The sequence below is a fragment of the Ailuropoda melanoleuca genome, chromosome 5 (assembly GCF_002007445.2).
Source record: "Ailuropoda melanoleuca isolate Jingjing chromosome 5, ASM200744v2, whole genome shotgun sequence".
Classification (NCBI taxonomy): Eukaryota; Metazoa; Chordata; class Mammalia; order Carnivora; family Ursidae; genus Ailuropoda; species Ailuropoda melanoleuca.
This window is the reverse complement of record NC_048222.1, coordinates 30,708,176-30,728,308: the sequence shown is the minus strand read 5'-3', so window position 1 is coordinate 30,728,308 and position 20,133 is coordinate 30,708,176. Positions and strand designations below refer to the sequence as shown.

The 20,133-nt window shown below is 37.2% G+C and overlaps 1 protein-coding gene across 1 annotated transcript in view; it reads left to right on the top strand.

The window, feature by feature from the left end:
* The window catches only part of SRPK1 (SRSF protein kinase 1), a gene marked incomplete at its 5' end in the record, with an annotated part of 81,061 nt that overhangs the window by 28,305 nt on the left and 32,623 nt on the right, over positions 1-20,133 (top strand). The window contains 3 exons of the mRNA XM_034661687.1: positions 16,252-16,370; positions 17,812-17,920; positions 19,095-19,182. Coding sequence (XP_034517578.1) covers positions 16,252-16,370; positions 17,812-17,920; positions 19,095-19,182 — 316 coding nt within the window. The remainder of the gene's footprint in view (positions 1-16,251; positions 16,371-17,811; positions 17,921-19,094; positions 19,183-20,133) is intronic.

Sequence of the window (20,133 nt, the reverse complement as noted above, 5' to 3'; positions counted from 1 at the left end):
AGTGAGATGAGCATCCTTGTCTTATTCCTGATCTTAGAGAAAAGGCTTTCTGTGTCATATATGGCCTTTATCATATTAAGGTATTTTCTCTCTATACCTGCTTTCTTGAGAGTTTGTATCATAAATGGCTGTTGAATTTTGTTAAATCTTTTTATTTATCAAGATGATCATATGATTCTTATCCTTCATTTTGTTAATGTGTATCATGTTGACTGATTCGCAAATGTTGAACCATCCTTGCATCATTAGGAATAAGTCCCACTTGATTGTAGGAATGATCCTTTAATGCATTGTTGAATTTGGTTTGCTAATACTTTGATGAGGATTTTTGCATTTATGTTTATTGGGGATATTAACCTGTAATTTTCCTTTCTTGTGGTATGCTTGTCTGGTTTTGGTATCAGGGTAAGTCTGGCTTCATAAAATGAATTCAGAAGAGTTCCCCCCCCCTTCTGTTTTTTGGGAGAATTTGAGAATTGGTATTGTTCTTTGACTTTTTGGTGGAATTTACCAGTGAACCCATTTTGTTTTTGTTTGTTGGGAAATTTTTGATTACTAATTCAGTCTCCTTACTAGTTATTGGTCTGTTCGGGTTCTCTATTTCTTCATGATTCGGTATTGGTAGGTTGTACATTTCTAGCAATTTATCAATTTCTTCTAGGTTGTCCAGTTCATTAGCATATAATTGTTCATAGTGGTCTGTTACGATCTTTTGTATTTTTTTTAGCACAGCTGTAATATCTCCTCTTTCGTTTCTGATTTTGAGTCATCTTTCTTTTTTTTCTTAGTTTAATTAAAGGCTTGTCAGTTTTGTTTCTTTTCAAAGAATCAGCCTTTAGTTTCATTGATCTTCTCTATTGTCTTTTTAGTCTCTATATATTTCTGCTCTCGTTTTTGTTATTTCCTTCCTTGTACTAACTTTGGGCTTTGTTTTTCTTTTTCTAGTTCCTTGAAGTATAAAGTTACGTTGTTTGAGACTTTTCTTGTTTCTTAAGGTAGGCATTTATCACTATGACCTTCCCTCTTAGAACTACTTTCACTGCATCCCACAAATTTTGGTACATTTCACTTTTCGTTTCTCTCAAGGTATTTTTTATTTCTCTTTGGTTTCTTTGATTCATTGGTTGTTCAGTAACATGTTTAATCTCTATTTTCTAGTTTTCTTCTTGTACTTTTTTTCTAGTTTCGTACCATTGTGCTCAGAAAAGATGCTTAATATGATATCAGGCTTTTTAAATTTATTAATATTTGTTTTGTGAATATATGATCTATTTTGGAGAATGTTGCATGTACACTTGAGAAGAGTGTGTATTTTGTTGCCTTTGGGTAGAATACTCTCTATGTACCTGTTAGGTCCATCTGGTCTAATAAGTCATTTTAAGACCATTGTTACCTTATTGATTTTCTGTCTGAATGATCTGTCCATTGATGTAAGTGGGATATTAAAATTCCCTATTATTATTGTATTGGTGTTTTTTTTTTCTCCCTTGAAGTCTGTTAATATATTTAGGTGCTCCTACGTTAGGTGCATAAATACTTACAAATGTTATATTCTCTTATTGGATTGACCCCTTTTATCATTTTATAATGCCATCTTTGTCTCTTACTATAGTCTTTGTTTTAAAGTCTATTTTTTCTGATAAAAATATAGGTACTCCAGCTTTCTTTTGGTTTCCATTGCATGGAATACCTTTCCATACTTTCACTTCAGTCTGTGTGTGTCCTTTTATCTGAAGTGAGTCTCTTGTAGGCCACATATAGATGGATCTTGTCTTTTTTATCCATTCAGCCATTCTGTGTCTTTTGATTAGAGCATTTACTCCACTTACATTTAAAGTAATTATTGATAGGTATGTACTTACTGTTAATTGTTTACTGGCTGTTTTTGTAGTTCCTCTCTGTTCTTTTCTTGCTGTCTTCCTTTGTGATTTGATGATTTTCTTTAGTGGTATAATTATATTCCTTTCTCCTTACCTTTTTTGTATTCGCTGTAGCTTTTTGTTTTGTGGTTACCATGAGGCTTACATATAACAACTTATATCTAATCATCTGTTTTAAGTTTCTGACAGCTTAAGTTTGAGCCCCTTCTAAAGCTTAACATTTTTACTCTCCCACCCACATGTTTTGTTTTTGATGTCACATTTTATTGTATATCCCTTAATGTAATCATAGTTACTTTGCTTTTGTCTTTTAACCTCTATCTAGCTTTATAGGTGATTAATTCATTTTCTCTACAATATATTTACCTTTCCAGTGAGATATATTCTTTCATATGTTTTCTTGTTGCCAATTAGTGCCTTTTCTTTTCAGCTTAAAGAAGTCCCTTTAACATTTCTTGTAAGGCTGGTTTAATGGTAATGAACTCCTTTAGCTTTTGTTTATCTGGAAAACTCTCTTTCCTTCGACATTCAATGATAACTGCTGGATAGGGTCCTCTTGGCTGGAAGTTTTTTTTTCTTTCAGTACTTTTGAGTATATTGTGCTACTGCTTTCTGGCCTGCGTGGTTTCTGCTAAACAGTCTGCTCATAGTTTTATGAGGCTTCCTTTGCATATAATGAGTTATTTTTCTGCTGTTTTTAATTTTCTCTTTGTCTTTAACTTCTGAGATTTTTTTTAAAAGATTTTATTTATTTATTTGAGAGAGAGCATGAGAGAGGAAGCATGAGAAAGGGAGCACAAGCTGGGTGAGGAGCAGAAGGAGAAGTAGACTCCCCACTGAGCAGGGAGCCTGACATGGGGCTTGATCCCAGGACCCTGGGATCATGGCCTGAGCTGAAGACAGATGCTTAACTGACTCAGTCGCCCCCACTTTTGAGATTTTAATTATGTGTCTTAGTGTGGTTCTCTTTGGATTATCTTATTTGGAACTCTCTGGGCTTCCTCCATCTGGATGTCTGTTTCCTCCCCCAGATTAGGGAAGTTTTCAGCCATTATTTCTTCAAACAAGATATCTGCCTTTTTCTCTCTCTCTTCACCTTCTGGGACCCCTATAATGCAAATGTTAGTCCATTTGATGTTGTTGCATAAGCCCCTTAGGCTATCTTCACTTTTTTTTTCCTGCTCTGATTCACTGTCTTACCTTTGAGTTGACTGATCATTTCGTTTCTTCTGATTGATCTAATCTGCCTGTTGGATCTAGTGTATTTTTCAGTTCATTTATTGTATTCTTCAGCTCCTGACTTCTCTTTGGTAGTTTCTGGTATTTCCTATCTCTGTTAAAGTTTCACTGCATTCAACCACTCTTCTCCCAAAGTTGATAAGTATCTTTATGACCATTGTTTTGAATTTATCTCTGTTTCATTAAGGTTTATTTTTCTGAGGTTTTATCTTGGTCTTTCATTTGGAACATATTCCTCTGCTTCATCATTTTGCTTGGCTCTTGGTTGGTTGGTTGGTTGGAAACAGCCACCTCTCCAGCTTGAAGGAGTGGCCTCATGTAGGATATGAACCTTGTTGTTTAACCCTGCCCCAACTCTTTGTTGTCTTTCAGACCTTTGTGGTTGTCCAAGCAGCCTGTTATATTTTTAATGGATCCCAGTAGTTGAGGATATGGCAGACAACTTTTAATAGCTCCCAGTAATTGAGGATAACCCTAAGGGGAGGATTTAAGCACCTAGAATCAGGCTCTTTGGAAGCCGGACCCTCAGGCAGCAGCTTTTAAATGTGTGCAGATGTATACATTCCTGTGGGACCACAAGCCTAAGCCTCACTGGCCAGGCAATCTGGCAGTGTCCCCTGGGCAGCAGTTGCAAAAATCAGGCCTCCAGATGAGTGTATAATCTCTTTTCTGGGAGATGCTGGTGAGCTGGAACATGGCAGAAGAGTGCCAAGAGGCATCCGCAACTATATTCCTTGAGGGCAACTCCATAGGCTACTGTTTGCCAAACCTGAAGCCTGCTGCTCAGAATGAAGCTCCAGGACAAGCCAGGAGGCCTTCACAGAAAGACTGCCTTGATATGCAGTCTGCACAGTGCTCTGGAGGTAGCTTCCTGCCAGGAACCATCTCCTTGATCACCACAGTCCCATGGGACCCAGGAATGCAAGCTCTACTGGCCACTGGAACCAGGTGATGATGGGCATCCTCTGGTGGCAGCTGCAAAAACCAGGGCACCAACTGCATGTAACATTCCCTTCTAGGAGGCAGTGGTGTTCAGAGCATGGCAGGAGAGTGCAGAGGTAGTGCCCATCTTCTGAAGTCTCTGGAAAGGACTGGTCAGCCCTAGATTCATGTTTAATTATGTTGATTTTGAAAGTAGAAAATCAATAATCTATTAATAACTTATGTTACTTTAACTATTATGCCTATAATTATGTATACTTTTTTGTTTGGCTTTTGGCTTTTTTTTTGGAATTTTTATTATTTTTCCCTTTTGTGTCATCTCCTTTTATCATGTATCTCCAGTGTCTCACATGTACTTTCTTGTCTGTATGTTTTTCCTGAGACCTCCCTCTTAGAGCCCTCGAGCCTCTGACTGTAGATTAATCTCAGAGTAAATGCATTTCGGGTTTTTTTTTTTTAATTCTAGTATAGTTAACATACACAGTCTCATTAGTTTCAGGTGTACAGTACAGTGATTGAGCAATTCCATACATGACCCATTGTTCATCACAAGTACACTCATTAGTCCCCATAGGTTTTCTATACAGTTGTTCTCTTGGAACTTTTTTTTCTGTCATCTGTTTTGGATTCACTGTTTACCTGGATCTCATGTCTTCTATCTTTAACCTTTTGTTCCCTGTCCTCAAGTAACTTCTTCAGAAAAGGTGAATGATAGATAAGTTCTATATCCCTCCATATTTAAAAGATTCTGCCTTCAAATGCTATTCAGAGCTAGACTGGGTTAAAAAAAATTTATTTTCCTCAGAATTTAGAAGTCATTGCCTCATGGTCTTTTCATATCCTGGATTTCTAATGAGACATTTGATGCTGGTGTGATTATTGCTCTTTTAAACCTCTTTTCCCCTCTAGAAGCTGTTACGATCTTAATACTGAATTCTGAAATTTCCCTAATAATATATCTATATGTAGGTAAAAGTAATCCTGTTTAGCACTAGGAGGGCTGTTTTGATTTAAATGGAGATTCGGTCAGTTAAATGTCTGCCTTCAGCTTGGGTCATGATCCCAGGGTCCTGGGATTGAGCTCCACATTGGGCTTCCTGCTCAGCAGAGAGCCTGCTTCTCTCTCTCCCTCTGCCCTGCTTGTACTCACCCTCTTGCTCTATCCCAAATAAAATAAAATAAAATAATATATATATATAATTCCATTTAATCCTCAGACATTTCTTGTATCCTTTTAATAATATCCTCCCCTCCAAATTGAAGTCTCTTGTTCTGCAGCTCCCATTATTCGATGTTGGAACTTCTGAATTTATTGTCTTTGTCTCTTGCCTCTTTTTGGTACATCTGTCATCTCCATAGGTGATTTTCCCCCACATTTAGAAGACTGTTTATATTCCAAAGCTTCTTTCCTACATTACTTATCTTTAGAGCACGTTATTCCATTTAGAAGTCAATATCATTTAAGATATTAGATCTCTCTATTCACATAAATTATGGTTGACCCTTGAAAAACAAAGGGGTTTGGGATGCTGACCCCAACACAGTGAAAAATCCATGTATGTTTTGACTCCCCAAAAATTCAGCTACTAAATGCTTACTGAAGCCTTACCTTGCCAGGAACATAGTTGATTAAAATGTATTTTGTATGTTGTATGTGTTATATACTGTATTCTTTTAATAAAGTAAGCTAGAGAAAGGAAAATGTTACTAAGAAAACCATAAGGAAGAGAAAATACATTTACAGGACTGTACTGTATTTATCATCAAAAGATTGCATGTAAGTAGTCCCACATAGTTCAATCCCATGTTGTTCAAGGGTCAACTGTAGTTTTATTTTTTATTTATTTTTTAAATTTTTTTCTAAAGATTTTTATCTATTTACTTGAGAGGGAGAGAAAGAACGAGCAGGGAGGAAGGGCAGAGAGAGAAACAGACTCCCTACTGAGCAGGGAGCCCAACACAGGGCTTGATCCCAGGACTTGGAGATCGTGACCTGAGCCAAAGGCAGATGCTTAACCAACTGAGCCACCCAGGTGCCCCCAAATGTAGTTTTAAAAATTATGTTCTTCCTGGGGCATCTGGGTGGCTCAGTCATTTGGGTGCCCAACTTTTGGTTTCAGCTCAGGTCATGATCTCAGAGTCCCGAGATCAAACACTGTGTTGGGCTCCCAGCTCAGCAAAGTCTGCTTCCCCTTTCTCTCTCTCTGTCCCCCCACCCCACACCTTCCTTGTGCATTGTGCTCTTATACACTCTCCCACTCTCTCTCAGAATGAATGAATGAATGAAAACCTTTTTTAAAAAAATTATGTTCTTCCTGAATGCACTTTTGTCAAATCAGTTTTCCAGTTGTTTATCTTGGTCTCTATCTTTGGGGGTTGGAGGCTTTCCTCACATGTTTACTAATACTTGGTAAGCTTTTCGTATTTATGAAATGAGCCATTAGAGAACTGATTGAAAACCTTGTGTCCCTAGCAAGGATTTTTCTTGAAGGTGAATAAGTAGAGAGTTATTCATGATGCTGGGCACCAGAATCTGGAGAACTTACTCTGGAATACCAGCATCCACACTGACAGCCTGTTATTCCATTTGTGTTTATTTTCTTTAGACAATAGCCCTACAGGCTAAATGCCAGGCTATTTACCGTGCTGTGTTAGGGTGTCAGTGTTACTTTACAAACCTTCAGTTAATCTCTTTCTTTATCCCTCATCTCATACCTGCATTCCATTATACCTGTGTATCCATCCTTTAATCAGGTATCACAGGTTAGCTGTCTCCCTCCACCACCGTAGCTCACCTTGCCTTTGTCTTTCTGGGTTGCCAGGACATTGCTCCTTCTGTCTCCACATTGTTTTAGATTTAGAACCATATTCCTTTATTTTATTTTTGTTGACTTTGAGCAGAAAGATGATATAAATAGTTGTGCAATCCATCATCTTAAAGTTTGTTTCTAGTTTTTGGCTATAATAAATGCTGTGATAACCATCATTATGTCCAAATCTTTGTGCATATCTTAATTTTTTTCACAAATTTTTAAAGCTTTTTAAATTTTAAAATAGGGATGGGGCACCTGGGTGGCTCAGTTGTTTAAGCATCTGCTTTCTGCTCGGGTCATGATCCTGGGGTCTGGGATCGAGCCCCACATCAGGCTCCCTGCTCAGTGGGGAGCCTGCTTCTCCCTCTGCCTCCCCTTTGCTTGTTCTTGTGCGCATGCGCTCTCTATCTCTCTCTGCCTCTCAAATAAATAATACATATATATATATTATATATTAAAATAGGGGCGCCTGGTGGCTCAGTCATTGGGCGTCTGTCTACCTTTGGCTCAGGTCATGGTCCCAGGGACCTGTGATTGAGCCCCACATCAGGCTCCCTGCTTCTTCTTCCACTCTCCCTGCTAGTGTTCCCTCTCTCGCTGTCTCTCTCTGTGTCGAATAAATAAATAAAATCTTTTAAAAAATTAAAATAAATTTTAAAATAATTACAGATTCACAGGAAGTTGCAAAGATTGTATAGGGAGGTTCCTGTTTCCCCCAATATTGCTTCATGTGTAACTATATCAAAACTAGGAAGTTGACATTGGTATCAAGTGTGTGTTTATCTTAATTTATGGGATATTCAGAAGTGAAATAATTTAAAATTTTTGTGATTATTGCCTAATTATGTTTATGCATTTATTTTATTTAGAATGCTTCTTGTTATAAGTACCCAAATTGAAACTCGTTTAGGCTATATCCAGAGGGATTAATAGGTAGGGAGTTGTCTGTGGACCCTGGAGATGCATTCAGTGCCCATTTTCCTCCACCCCTAGCCAATAAATAACTTAGCTTTCTTTCTCTTTTTTTTTTTTTTTTTTTAAGATTTTATTATTTTTAAGATTTTATTATTTATTCGACAGAGATAGAGACAGCCAGCGAGAGAGGGAACACAAGCAGGGGGAGTGGGAGAGGAAGAAGCAGGCTCACAGCAGAGGAGCCCGACGACGTGGGGCTCGATCCCATAACGCCGGGATCACGCCCTGAGCCGAAGGCAGACGCCTAACCGCTGTGCCACCCAGGCGCCCCAGCTTTCTTTCTCTTTATTTCTTTCTTTATTCTCAGAATTCTCTCCCTGCTTGGCAGCAGGAATCATCTTGGACAACTCCTTGGTCCTTATTGCTTAAGATTTCAGAAATAGAGCTTCCATTATCCATCATTTCCCCCTCAAAAGGATCCTAGATCTTGCTTAGATTATGTGTCCACCCCTGGAGGGAGATAGGGTGGATAGGGCCGTATGATTGCAACCTTGGCAAATTGTAGAGGGTTATTTCAAAGGAAATGATGCTGGACAGAAGATGAAGCAGAGTATGAAAGTAGCAATCCTGTCCCCGCACTCTTACCAGCCTAACATTGAGTTGTATCTTTTTAATTTTATCTATTTTTTAAATGATGTGAATATTTCATGAGTAACAGCTTTTGTTTTATAATTGGTATATTCATGGTTACAAATTTTTCTCAAGTGAAACTATCACAGATTTTAACATGTAATAGACTCATTTCTAAATATTTTGAAAAAATTTTTTTAAAGATTTTATTTATTTGAGAGAGAGTGAGTGTGAGAGAGAGAGAGGTCGAGCAGGATGAGGGGCAGAGGGAGAAGCAGACTCCCTGTTGAGCAGGGAGCCCGATGCAGGGCTCGATCCTGGGACTCAGGGATCATGACCTGAGCCAAAGGCAGACGCTTAACCGACCGAGCCACCCAGGCACCCCTACTTTGAAATTTTAAATTTCATCTCCTCTTTAAATCAAGATCTAAGATATTTTTATTGTATTTTATGGTATGCCCAATTTGGGGACCTCATCTTACCTTTTGGATTTGTTCAGAAAGACTAAATATAAAGTTACCCATGAAAGTATATCAATTTAATATATTAAATTATCATACACTTGATGCCCGTGTGTACTCCTCCTTGATCATATCCCTATATTGTAGCTCCACTGTAGAATTTATAGTTACCCTGAATTTGTTCTTTTTTTTCTTGTTTTAATTACTTTTTTCCTCAGCTTTTTGGGGGATATAATTGACATATAATATTGTGTAAGTTTAAACTATACAACATATTTACTTGATACATTTATGTTGCAATATTACTGCCATTGTAGCATTAGCTAACATGTGTTGTGCCACATAATTATCATTTCTTCTAATGGTGGGAACAGTTAAGATCTAGTTTCAGGTCACCTGGCTGGCTCAGTCCCAGAGCATTGGAATCTTGATCTCAGGGCCAGTGGAGTTCAGGCCCCATGCTGGGCTAGCTTACTTTTCTTTCTTTTTTTTTTTTTTTTAAATTAAAGGAAGCAAAAGTGTACTTAAATGTTTTAAATTAAAAAAAAAAATTTTTTTTAAAGATCTTATCTAGAGGTGCCTGGGTGGTTAAGCTTCCGACTCTTGATTTTGGCCCAGGTCATGATCCCAGGGTTGTGGGATTGAGCCCTGTGTTCAGGCTCAGCACAGAGTCTGTTTGAGATTCTTTCCCTCTCCCTCTGTTCCTCGTCCCACTCATGCACTCTCTCTCTCAAATAATAAATGGATAAATCTTTTAAAAAGAAAAAAGATCTGGGTTGGGGCACCTGGGTGGCACAGCGGTTAAGCGTCTGCCCTCGGCTCAGGGCATGATCCCGGCGTTATGGGATCGAGCCCCACGTCAGGCTCCTCTGCTGTGAGCCTGCTTCTTTCTCTCCCACTCCCCCTGCTTGTGTTCCCTCTCTCACTGGCTGTCTCTATCTCTGTCAAATAAATAAATAAAATCTTTAAAAAAAAAAAAAAGATCTGGGGCGCCTGGGTGGCACAGCGGTTAAGCGTCTGCCTTCGGCTCAGGGCGTGATCCCGGCGTTCTGGGATCGAGCCCCACATCAGGCTCCTCTGATGAGCCTGCTTCTTCCTCTCCCACTCCCCCTGCTTGTGTTCCCTCTCTCACTGGCTGTCTCTCTATCTCTGTCAAATGAATAAATAAAAAATCTTTAAGAAAAAGAAAAAAGATCTAGTCTCTCAGAAAGTTTAATGCTTGGGGGCACCTGACTGGCTGAGTCAGAGGAGCATGCGACTCTTGATCTTGGGGTGATGAGTTCAAGTCCCACATTGGCTGTAGATGTTACATAAATAATAAACTTTTTATTTTAAGAAAGTTTAATGTGTGTAATACAGTTTTGTTGTCTGTAATCACTCTACAGTGTATTAGATCTTTACTAGTTACAGTTCTGTATTTCTTTATATTTTAACTGTATGTTGGCCATTTTGTGTGTCTTTTAAATTTGGTTAAAGTGATGTATGTATATATTCTGCATCTTGCTATTTTCATTCCATCTTGTTTGTGCAATTCATTCATGCTGTTTTATGCATGTAATTCATTCATTTTGTCAGATATAATATTTCATTATATCAAAATACCATGACTTCTCCATTCTCTTCTTGATGGACCTTTAGTTTCCTGCTTTGGGTTATTACAAACAGTGCTGCTGTAAACATGGTCACATGTGCGTCTTCGGAGTGTTCATAGCAGTGTGACCCACAGTAACCAAAAAACAGGAGCAACCCAAATGTCCATCAGTTGATGAATGGATAAATGAAATGTGATCTATCCATATAATGGAATATTATTCATAAGAAGTAATGAAGTACTGATACATTCTACAACATGGGTGAACCTGGGAAAACATTACACTATGTGAAAGAAGTCAGTCAGAAAAGACCATATATTGAGTGGTTCCACTTACATGAAATGTCCAGAAAAGTAAGATTCATAGAGACAGAAAGAAGATTAGTGGTTCCCAGAGTCTAAGGGAAGAGTATAATGGTGAGTTACTGCTAATGGGATTGGTTTTTTTGTGAGAGTGATGAAAATGTTCTAAATTTAGGTTGTAAGATTGTACAACTCTGTGAATATACTAAAAACCACTGAATTATATGCTTTAGATTGGTGAACTTATGGCATGTGAATTATCTCTCCCTAAAGAAGTTAAAAATAATTTCTAGGATGGTATTTTTCAAACCAACCCACTAGTAGGTTATAAACCAATTTAGTGGGTTAGTAATAAACTTTGTAAAAAAAAAAATGGGAGAGTGGGGAGCTCAAGTAACTAATGTTAGTATATAAATTCATGAAATGTATAAGTGAATACTCATAAGTAGCATATTCTGTATGGGAATTATGAATATATAGTATTTGCTCACAAAAGACAGTAAATTTTTGTCTGACATTTTGGTTTTACTATTTATTTGGCCGATTAGAGATTGGGGTAAAGGATGGTTAGGAATGAGGATTATACCAGAAATGGAATCTGAATTGAAAAGATCCTTAGGGGGGCGCCTGGGTGGCTCAGTCGTTAAGCATCTGCCTTCGGCTCAGGGCATGATCCCGGCATTCTGGATCAAGCCCCACATCGGGCTCCTCCACTGGGAGCCTGCTTCTTCCTCTCCCACTCCCCCTGCCTGTGTTCCCTCTCTCGCTGGCTGTCTCTCTCTGTCAAATAAATAAATAAAATCTTTAAAAAAAAAAAAAAAGGGAAAGGAAAGGAAAGATCCTTAGAAATAAGGGGGAACACCCTGACTAATATGGTTTTTATCATCTGTCTGTTCTTACTCCTTCTGTGTCATGTCTGGCTTGGAAATATAAGGGGAGCAAAACTGTCAAGCTTTTCCACCGCTTTCTGCCTTCCTTACAGATTTTTGCCTTGGCTTCATTCTGTACCCTAGCCAAGTACATTCCTGTTTCTAACAGTACTGCTGTTGGATCAGGTTATCTCTTTTGAAATCATACAGCTATTAAAATTTGATCTGTTGTCCATTTCAATTTATATGAGATTTTGTAGATGTACTGGGTTAAATTTTACATGCTTTGAGAGCTTTAAAGTGCTGACATAATTTTTTTCTTCTGAACATGAATAGCAAAATTTGAGACCTGAAGTGTAGGTATGAAGAATTTAAAAGCACAGACTGAAACTGTTTTAGAACTCCTCTCTTCTGTTATAGGAAGAATGGGTTTTAGTTCCTAATATTAATAAGCTGAAATTTCTTTCTGTAGCATTTCTTCCAACTCTTTATTCTTAACACCCATCATCAATGAAAGGTACAGTGTTTTTGAATTCTTTAATCATATCACCATATTATGCTCATTATCTGATAGTAACTCTGTTTCCTCAAAATTTCACTTTTCTTTTTGTTTTTGTCTTTTTATGACACTTTTTTCAATTGTCTGATATTCCTTGATGGACATCATTTACAAAAGTATGGCATTAGTAAAACGTGTAGTTTGAGAAAGCCAAGATGATACAGGATCAGAAGAAAACTTAAAACTATAACTAATATCCTTAAGGTAAAAGACAGTGCGTCATTGAAACTATGCAGGAATCTGTAAAAAAGGAACATTCAGGGGCGCCTGGGTGGCACAGCGGTTAAGCGTCTGCCTTCGGCTCAGGGCGTGATCCCAGCGTTATGGGATCGAGCCCCACATCAGGCTCTTCTGCTGTGAGCCTGCTTCTTCCTCTCCCACTCCCCCTGCTTGTGTTCCCTCTCTCGCTGGCTGTCTCTCTCTCTTTCGAATAAATAAATAAAATCTTTAAAAAAAAAAAAAATCAAGAGCAAAAATGGGGCACCTGGCTGGCTCAGTTGGTAGAGCATACGATTCTTGATCTCAAGGTTGTGAGTTAAAGCCCTGTGTTGGGCGTAGAGTTTATTTTAAAAAAAAAAAAAGTGTAGGAAATTAAAAATATTGTAGAAATGTAATAGACAACACAAGTTAGATAAATCTAGGAAGTAGAACAATAACAAAATCTAAGGAGATAGAAAATATAAGAAAATTAATGTAGTGAGTCAGAGGGTCCAGTGCCTGAAAAAACATGCTCCAGAGGGAGTAGTCAAAATGAAGAGAATTAAATTTACATTGAAATACAGGAAGTTTTCTCAGAACTAAATGAATCTCTGTCTTGCAAGTAATTACACAGAAAGTACTTAGCAAGCTGGATTTTTTAAAAGCCATTCAGGAAATTTCAGGACATGGGGATTAAAGAGAAAGTCCTTTAAAAAACAATCAAAAAATACTAAGGGAGAAAAACAAGCCCTCTTTGGAGACACAAGAAGTCAGAAGGCATTGTTTGGACTTGTCAACAGCACCACTGAAAGCTAGAAGGCAACAGAGCATTTATTTTATACCCAGACCAGCAATCAAGAGTGAGGGTAAAATAATAAGAGATCTTAAACTTACGTCCCATGTGCTCATTCTCCAGAAGTTTACAGATAAATGTGCACTATGGAAATGAAGGAATAAATCAAGAGAGAGGAAGACTGTGGGACTGAAGGGATAGGACATCCATCACAGAGAGATGACTGAATATTAAAACATTATATATTTGAAATTAATACTTAAATGTAAATTTAGTTATGTTTTTAAAATGATATTTAAAAGTTAAAAAGTAGGATTCCCCCCCCCTTAAGTAATCTTTCTCTATTGTTTTTGTTTTGTTTTGTTTTTAAGATTTTACTTATTTGAGAGAGAGCACACGGAGGGCGAGGGAGAAGCAGACTCCCCACTGAGCAGGGAGCCGGACGTGGGGCTCAGTCCCAGAACCTGAAGATCATGACCCAAGCCAAAGGCAGACGCCTAACCATCTGAGCCACCCAGGCGCCCCTCTCTATTGTTTTAGAATAAGAGGAGAGTTTCTTCTGTCCCCACATGTCAGGGTAGAGACTTGTATTTCACATTGTGACTTGTAATTCATAATTCAATCTTAAATCCTTTAACTGGGAATTCTACTTATAACTAGAAAAACTCATCACAAATCTATTTGCTTCCAAGAATGTCCAGATCTTTTATTTTTTATTTTTATTTTTTTTAAAGATTTTTTATTTATTCATTTGACAGAGATAGAGAGACAGCCAGCGAGAGAGGGAACACAAGCAGGGGGAGTGGGAGAGGAAGAAGCAGGCTCATATCAGAGGAGCCTGATGTGGGGCTCGATCCCAGAACGCCAGAATCACGCCCTGAGCCGAAGGCAGACACTTAACCGCTATGCCACCCAGGCGCCCCTGTCCAGATCTTTTAAAAATAATTTTTTAACATTATGAATCCCATGATATTTGTAAATTCTAATATTTCAGCATTTTTATGCTGAAATATTTTATTATTTTATTTTCACTAATATTTCACTGCTGTTCAAAAGTTTCACAATTGTAGTTCTCATAGTCAAATTGTAATTTTATTTATTTTATTTTTTGTAATTTTAATTGTAAAAGGCACAAGTTTGAAGTTAGAGAATCTGTTTTAGAAATTCATCTTAATCTTAAATTTAGGAATATTCATTCAGATTCATTATTTCCACCTAGGAAAGTGGGCCAGTTCTTTACTAAACAAGTTTCCCAAGGACATGTTTTCACTAAAAATGAACACATTGAATAGTGTAGTTTATAGCTACTTTTTTATTCCTGGAAGACAAAAAAGTACTAAGAATTGAGGCAGGTTGGAAAGGTCACCAAAAATCTAAATCTGAATCATTAGGTATGCTTGCCAAGGTATTTCTTGTCTCAATAGCCCATGTAACTGGTTTTGCTATTACAATTTTTTTTTTTTAAAGATTTTATTTATTTATTCAACAGAGAGACAGCCAGCGAGAGAGGGAACACAAGCAGGGGAAGTGGGAGAGGAAGAAGCAGGCTCATAGCGGAAGAGCCTGATGTGGGGCTCGATCCCATAACGCTGGGATCACGCCCTGAGCTGAAGGCAGATGCTTAACCGCTGTGCCACCCAGGCGCCCCTGCTATTACAATTTTTTTCTCTGTTAAATTCTACCTTTTGAAAAACAATCTGATGAGACAGAATGATAAAAAGGTAAATAAAATATTCAAAAATAGAGATTAAAATTCCTTTTCCTGCAGCTACTGAAAGAAATGTTGTGTACCCTGCTTAATTTGCTTAAAACTTTATAAAGCAGGCAACTAATAGGTGTCAACCTGAATACAAATCCAAGTCTTTCTGCTTCTGAACTTCTCAGTGCACAGAAATTTTGATACAACTAAATGATGGCATGTAGAAAAAGGAATTAGTAAAATTTTTTCATTCATTATAAAATGAGAAGCCATTTTTACCTATCAAATAAGCTAAGTTTTCCAAACCTGTTAATAGTTACATACCAAAAGCCCATATATGGCAGGAAATGTAACTCAGTTACAACATCTTTAGCAAGTCATACTTACATAATAATTCTAAAAGCTGTTCATGGCCACAGGCTGGAAAGAAATAATTTAAAATATTAATTTGTTCAGAATAGTGTTTTAAAACAAAATAATTATTTTCCAAATTTTCTATATTTAACATGTTGTTTTTATAAATGAGGAGAATGTTTCTATCCTTACGTGGCAGTTTAACTTCAGGGAAATAATTTTGAATGCAGAATAAAGATTATCTAAAAATACTCACCAGCTTTATTTTTAGTGGTAAAAAAATTATAAACAAGATAAATGTCCAGCTGAGCAGAATGTGCGAAAGTAAATGGTGATACGTTTTTCTAAGGAAAACATGTAAGATTTAAGAGGTTGCATAGGAATGAGGAGAAAACTTTAAAATATAATAGGAAAAGCAGGATACCAATTTGTTTATGTAGTATGTGAATACAGATACATATTTTCATTAAATGCAGGAAAAATACTGAAAGAAAAAATATAATAGTTTTATCAGCAATTTTGTTCGGATATTGAGTTTCAAGTAATTTTTTCCTTTTGTACTTTTATGTGTTTCCCAGATTTTATTTAATCATGTACTGAATTTTTTTTTATGTTTATATTTTTTTAGTATTATTTTCCTGGGGCATCTGGGTGATCAGTTAAACATCCAACTCTTGGTTTCAGCTTAGGTCATGATCTCAGGGTCATGAGATCCAGCCCCGCATCAGGCTTGATATGGAGTCAGCTTGAGATTCTCTCTCCCTCTCCTTCTGCCCCTCTCACTCCTGCACACTTGCTCTCTCCCTCTCTCTCTCTCAAATCTTTTTTTAAAAAAGTACTTTCCTAACATAAGATAAAGTGATAGTAATATTTTCTTAGGCTACCACTAGAAAATATTCTGTTTATATTATCTGTTAAGTGGAGAGACATTTTGATAATGACATTCTCTTGATATCCTATTTTATTCTGTCCATATGGAGTGAACATGTTTGTATTATTTCTTAGATCTGAAACTCAGCACCGAGGCTCTGCTCCCCACTCTGAAAGTGATCTACCGGAGCAGGAAGAAGAGATTCTGGGGTCTGATGATGATGAGCAAGAAGATCCCAATGATTATTGTAAAGGTAAGACTTTTGATAAGAAGATACCAAGTAAGACATGATTCACTGATTCATGTGTATGCAGTATCTCACCTAAATATTTGGTCTGTGAGTGTAAGCTGTTTTGATGTTTTCTGCTTCTTGCATCCTTTACTTGAGGTAGAGGAAATAATAATTCCTCTCAGTTCAATTTAATTTATTAAAGCTTGGTTTTATATTAAATCTGTTTTTACCTTTTTTCTTTTTAAAAATGATAGTGCATATTTACCTTAGAAAATTTCAGACATGACATTTAACAAAAAGAAAATAAAAACCATCTGTAACACTCTATCACCCAGAAATAACCATTGATGAGATGTGGTATATAGACTTTTCAGAAAACCTTTTCATTACTTTTTTCTCATAGTAATCATTGCTAAGATAAGTTAAACTGGAATTATAGATACTTAATAGCAGGTGATATCAGAGTGTATCTTACCACCTGGGAGAACCTGGTTTGTGTTAAGCAAAGATGTAAAAATACTTTGATTCCTGCCACTGTTGGCAGCCTTTGCAGGCTTTCCTTGTTTTTGTTTTGTTGTGTTTTAGAAAAACAAACTCTATTTTCTTTTCTAAGTTAAATAAATGGAATTCATTAATCTCACTCATAAAAATACATCGTGAGACTGCAACTATAAATAGATTTTATTTATAAACATTTATATGTTTAAATAAATCTGTTAGATTATTGAGGGGCAGGAATATTGTGATACATAACCCTATTTTTGTTTGATAGTGACTCATTTTGGGATGCCTGGATGGCTCAGTCGGTTAAGCATCAGCCTTTTGTTCAGGTCATGATCCCAGGGTCCTGGGATCGAGTTCCTCATTGGGCTCCTTGCTCAGTGGGGAGCCTGCTGCTCCCCCTGCTTGTGTGTGTGCTCGTGCTCTGTCTCTCACACACAAATAAATAAAATCTTAAATAAAAAAAAAAGAATGACTTATTTTTTTAAGTAATAACTTGGTTGTTCAACAAAACATCACTTGCTTACTCTAAATCATTAATCTTATTATCTAAGATTTTTTTTAAAGACTTATTTAAAAAAATGAAGATTTATTGAGAGAGCGTGAATGCACACACATGAAGGGGGTGGGGCAGAGAGAGACGGAGAGAGAATCTCCATCAGACTTGCTGCTGAGTGCAGAGCCCAACACAGGGCTTGATCTCACAACCCCGAGATCATCACTGAGCCGAAATCAAGAATTGGATGCTCAATCAGCCAAGCCACCCAGGCGCCCCTGAGAATTTTTTTATAACATGAGTTCGGTAATACTGTGTTGCTGACTTAAAATTTTTTTCTGTTCAAATGGTTATATGGAAGAAACCATTTTTGTTTGATAAACGGTGTATAGATGTTGAAAAATGGAATGTGAACTATCTTTTCTTACTACCTAAGTGACTGTTCCTTCCTGTTCTTTCTTCCAGGAGGTTATCATCTTGTGAAAATTGGAGATCTATTCAATGGGAGATATCACGTGATCCGAAAGTTGGGCTGGGGACACTTTTCAACAGTGTGGTTATCATGGGATATTCAGTAAGTTGTAGTGGTCCTGCCAAAGAATTACTTAGGAGATGCCTAAGAGTTTTCATATGATTTTCCAGAGATGATCCAGTCTTCAGTCTAGCTCTACGCCGATTTCTTTTTTTTTTTTTTTTTTTTTTTTAAAGATTTTATTTATTTATTTGACAGAGATAGAGACAGCCAGCGAGAGAGGGAACACAAGCAGAGGGAGTGGGAGAGGAAGAAGCAGGCTCATAGCAGAGGAGCCTGATATGGGGCTTGATCCCAGAACGCCGGGATCACGCCCTGAGCCGAAGGCAGACGCTCAACCGCTGTGCCACCCAGGCGCCCCTCTACGCCGATTTCTTGATCAATATTTTGTTGTTGATAATCTTTATATTCTTGGGCAATTTGTCTTTCCTGTGAGGAAGAATCACCTTAGAGACAAAAGATTGATTACATTAGTATCTATAAGCCACTTGGAACTTGGAAATTCAAAACATTACAAATGTTCAATGAAAGTATGATATGTAAATTCGTGGGGTGTTTTTGTTTGTTTGTTTTTTTAGTGGAGTAGAGTTAAATTTTTAGACGATGTCCTATACCAACCTATGAAATTATTTTCTTGTATTTTGTTTTGGTAAGAGATTTGTTTGACCATATAGTCTAAAAATTTTCCTACATAAAAATCACAGGTAATTAGCATTGGATGTTTACCTACAAGTGTACTATCTTTGATGAGACAGTAATTGAGATCTATGCACTTTGTTTTTTATCAGTTCGGTTTCACCCCAGGTATTTCTTCTGGCTTCTTCTAGGAAAGTGTTAAAGGTTTTAACCTTTTAGCTTTTGACATGCAGATATACAGGATACTTCTGGTTTGATGCTCCCCAACTCCCCGTATTTATTACCATTTCATGGTTTTACTTGGATTCAGAGAGGCATTCAGAAGGTAGACTTTAACTTGGAGAAAATGTGTGCTAAGATTACCTGAGAACAGATTTTCTTCCTCCTATAAATGACATCTGGCCAATTAGTACCATTAACAGGTACACATGATTGCATAGACATAGCCTATTAGTTTAAATACAGGGAAGCATGGAATCAATATTTGTACTTTTGTCACTGCTTCCCAGTTATGGCTGAATTTTACCTTCCTAAAGTAAGGATAGGGCATTAGTCTTAACTGCCTGTGTTTGTTTCTTAGGGGGAAGAAGTTTGTGGCAATGAAAGTAGTTAAAAGTGCTGAACATTATACTGAAACAGCACTAGATGAAATCCGGTTGCTGAAATCAGTGAGTATTAGATCTTATGTGTGAACCACAAAGCATATAAACAAAGTTTTACTGAATTAAGACATACCAATTGTAGACTTTTTAGCATGACTAATTTTTGTTGTAAAGTTCCAATATCCTTAAAGAGGTGCAGGAAGATGACAATAAAAAAAAAACTTTCAAAATATTTATTGAGCATATTTTATGTACCAGAGAGCACAAGAAATGTTGTACTTTCCTACTGTGGTTAAAAGTAAAGCTGTCTGACAATAGCCAAAATATCCAAATGTCCATCAACAGATGAATGGATAAAGAAAATGTGAGATATGTACATATACATATACACACACACACATACACACACACATATGTATGTGTATGTATGTGTATATCTATAATGGAATATTATTCAGCCATCAAAAAGAATGAAATCTTGCCATTTGCAATGACATGGATGGAACTAGAGGGTATTATGCTAAGCGAAATAAGTCAGTCAGAGAAAGACAAATATCATGATTTCAGTCATGTGGAATTTAAGAAACAAAACAGATGAACATAGGGGAAGGGAAGGAAAAATAAGATAAAAACAGGAAGACAAACCATAAGAGACTCTTAACTATAGGAAAGAAACTCAGGGTTGCTAGAGGGCAGGGGGAATGGGGTAACTGGGTGATGGGCATTAAGGAAGGCACTTGATGTAATGAGCACTGGGTGTTATGGGCAACTGATGAATCACTAAACCAGCCGTAGGCCAGTATATCCCCCACCTCATCACTCTACTTTTTCTGAGACCTTGAGTTTTCATTTGTAAAGTGAGGGGGTTAGACCAGGAGAGCTCTGAGAAAGTAATTTTCTGAGTGCCAGTCTGACAAAGTAGGAGCCTGTGCCTGAAAGTTATTAGTGCTTCCTTCCTTCATTGAGAAGGTTTTCTATGGGGGGAAAAAACCTCAGCTGAGTAAACACTGTGACGAA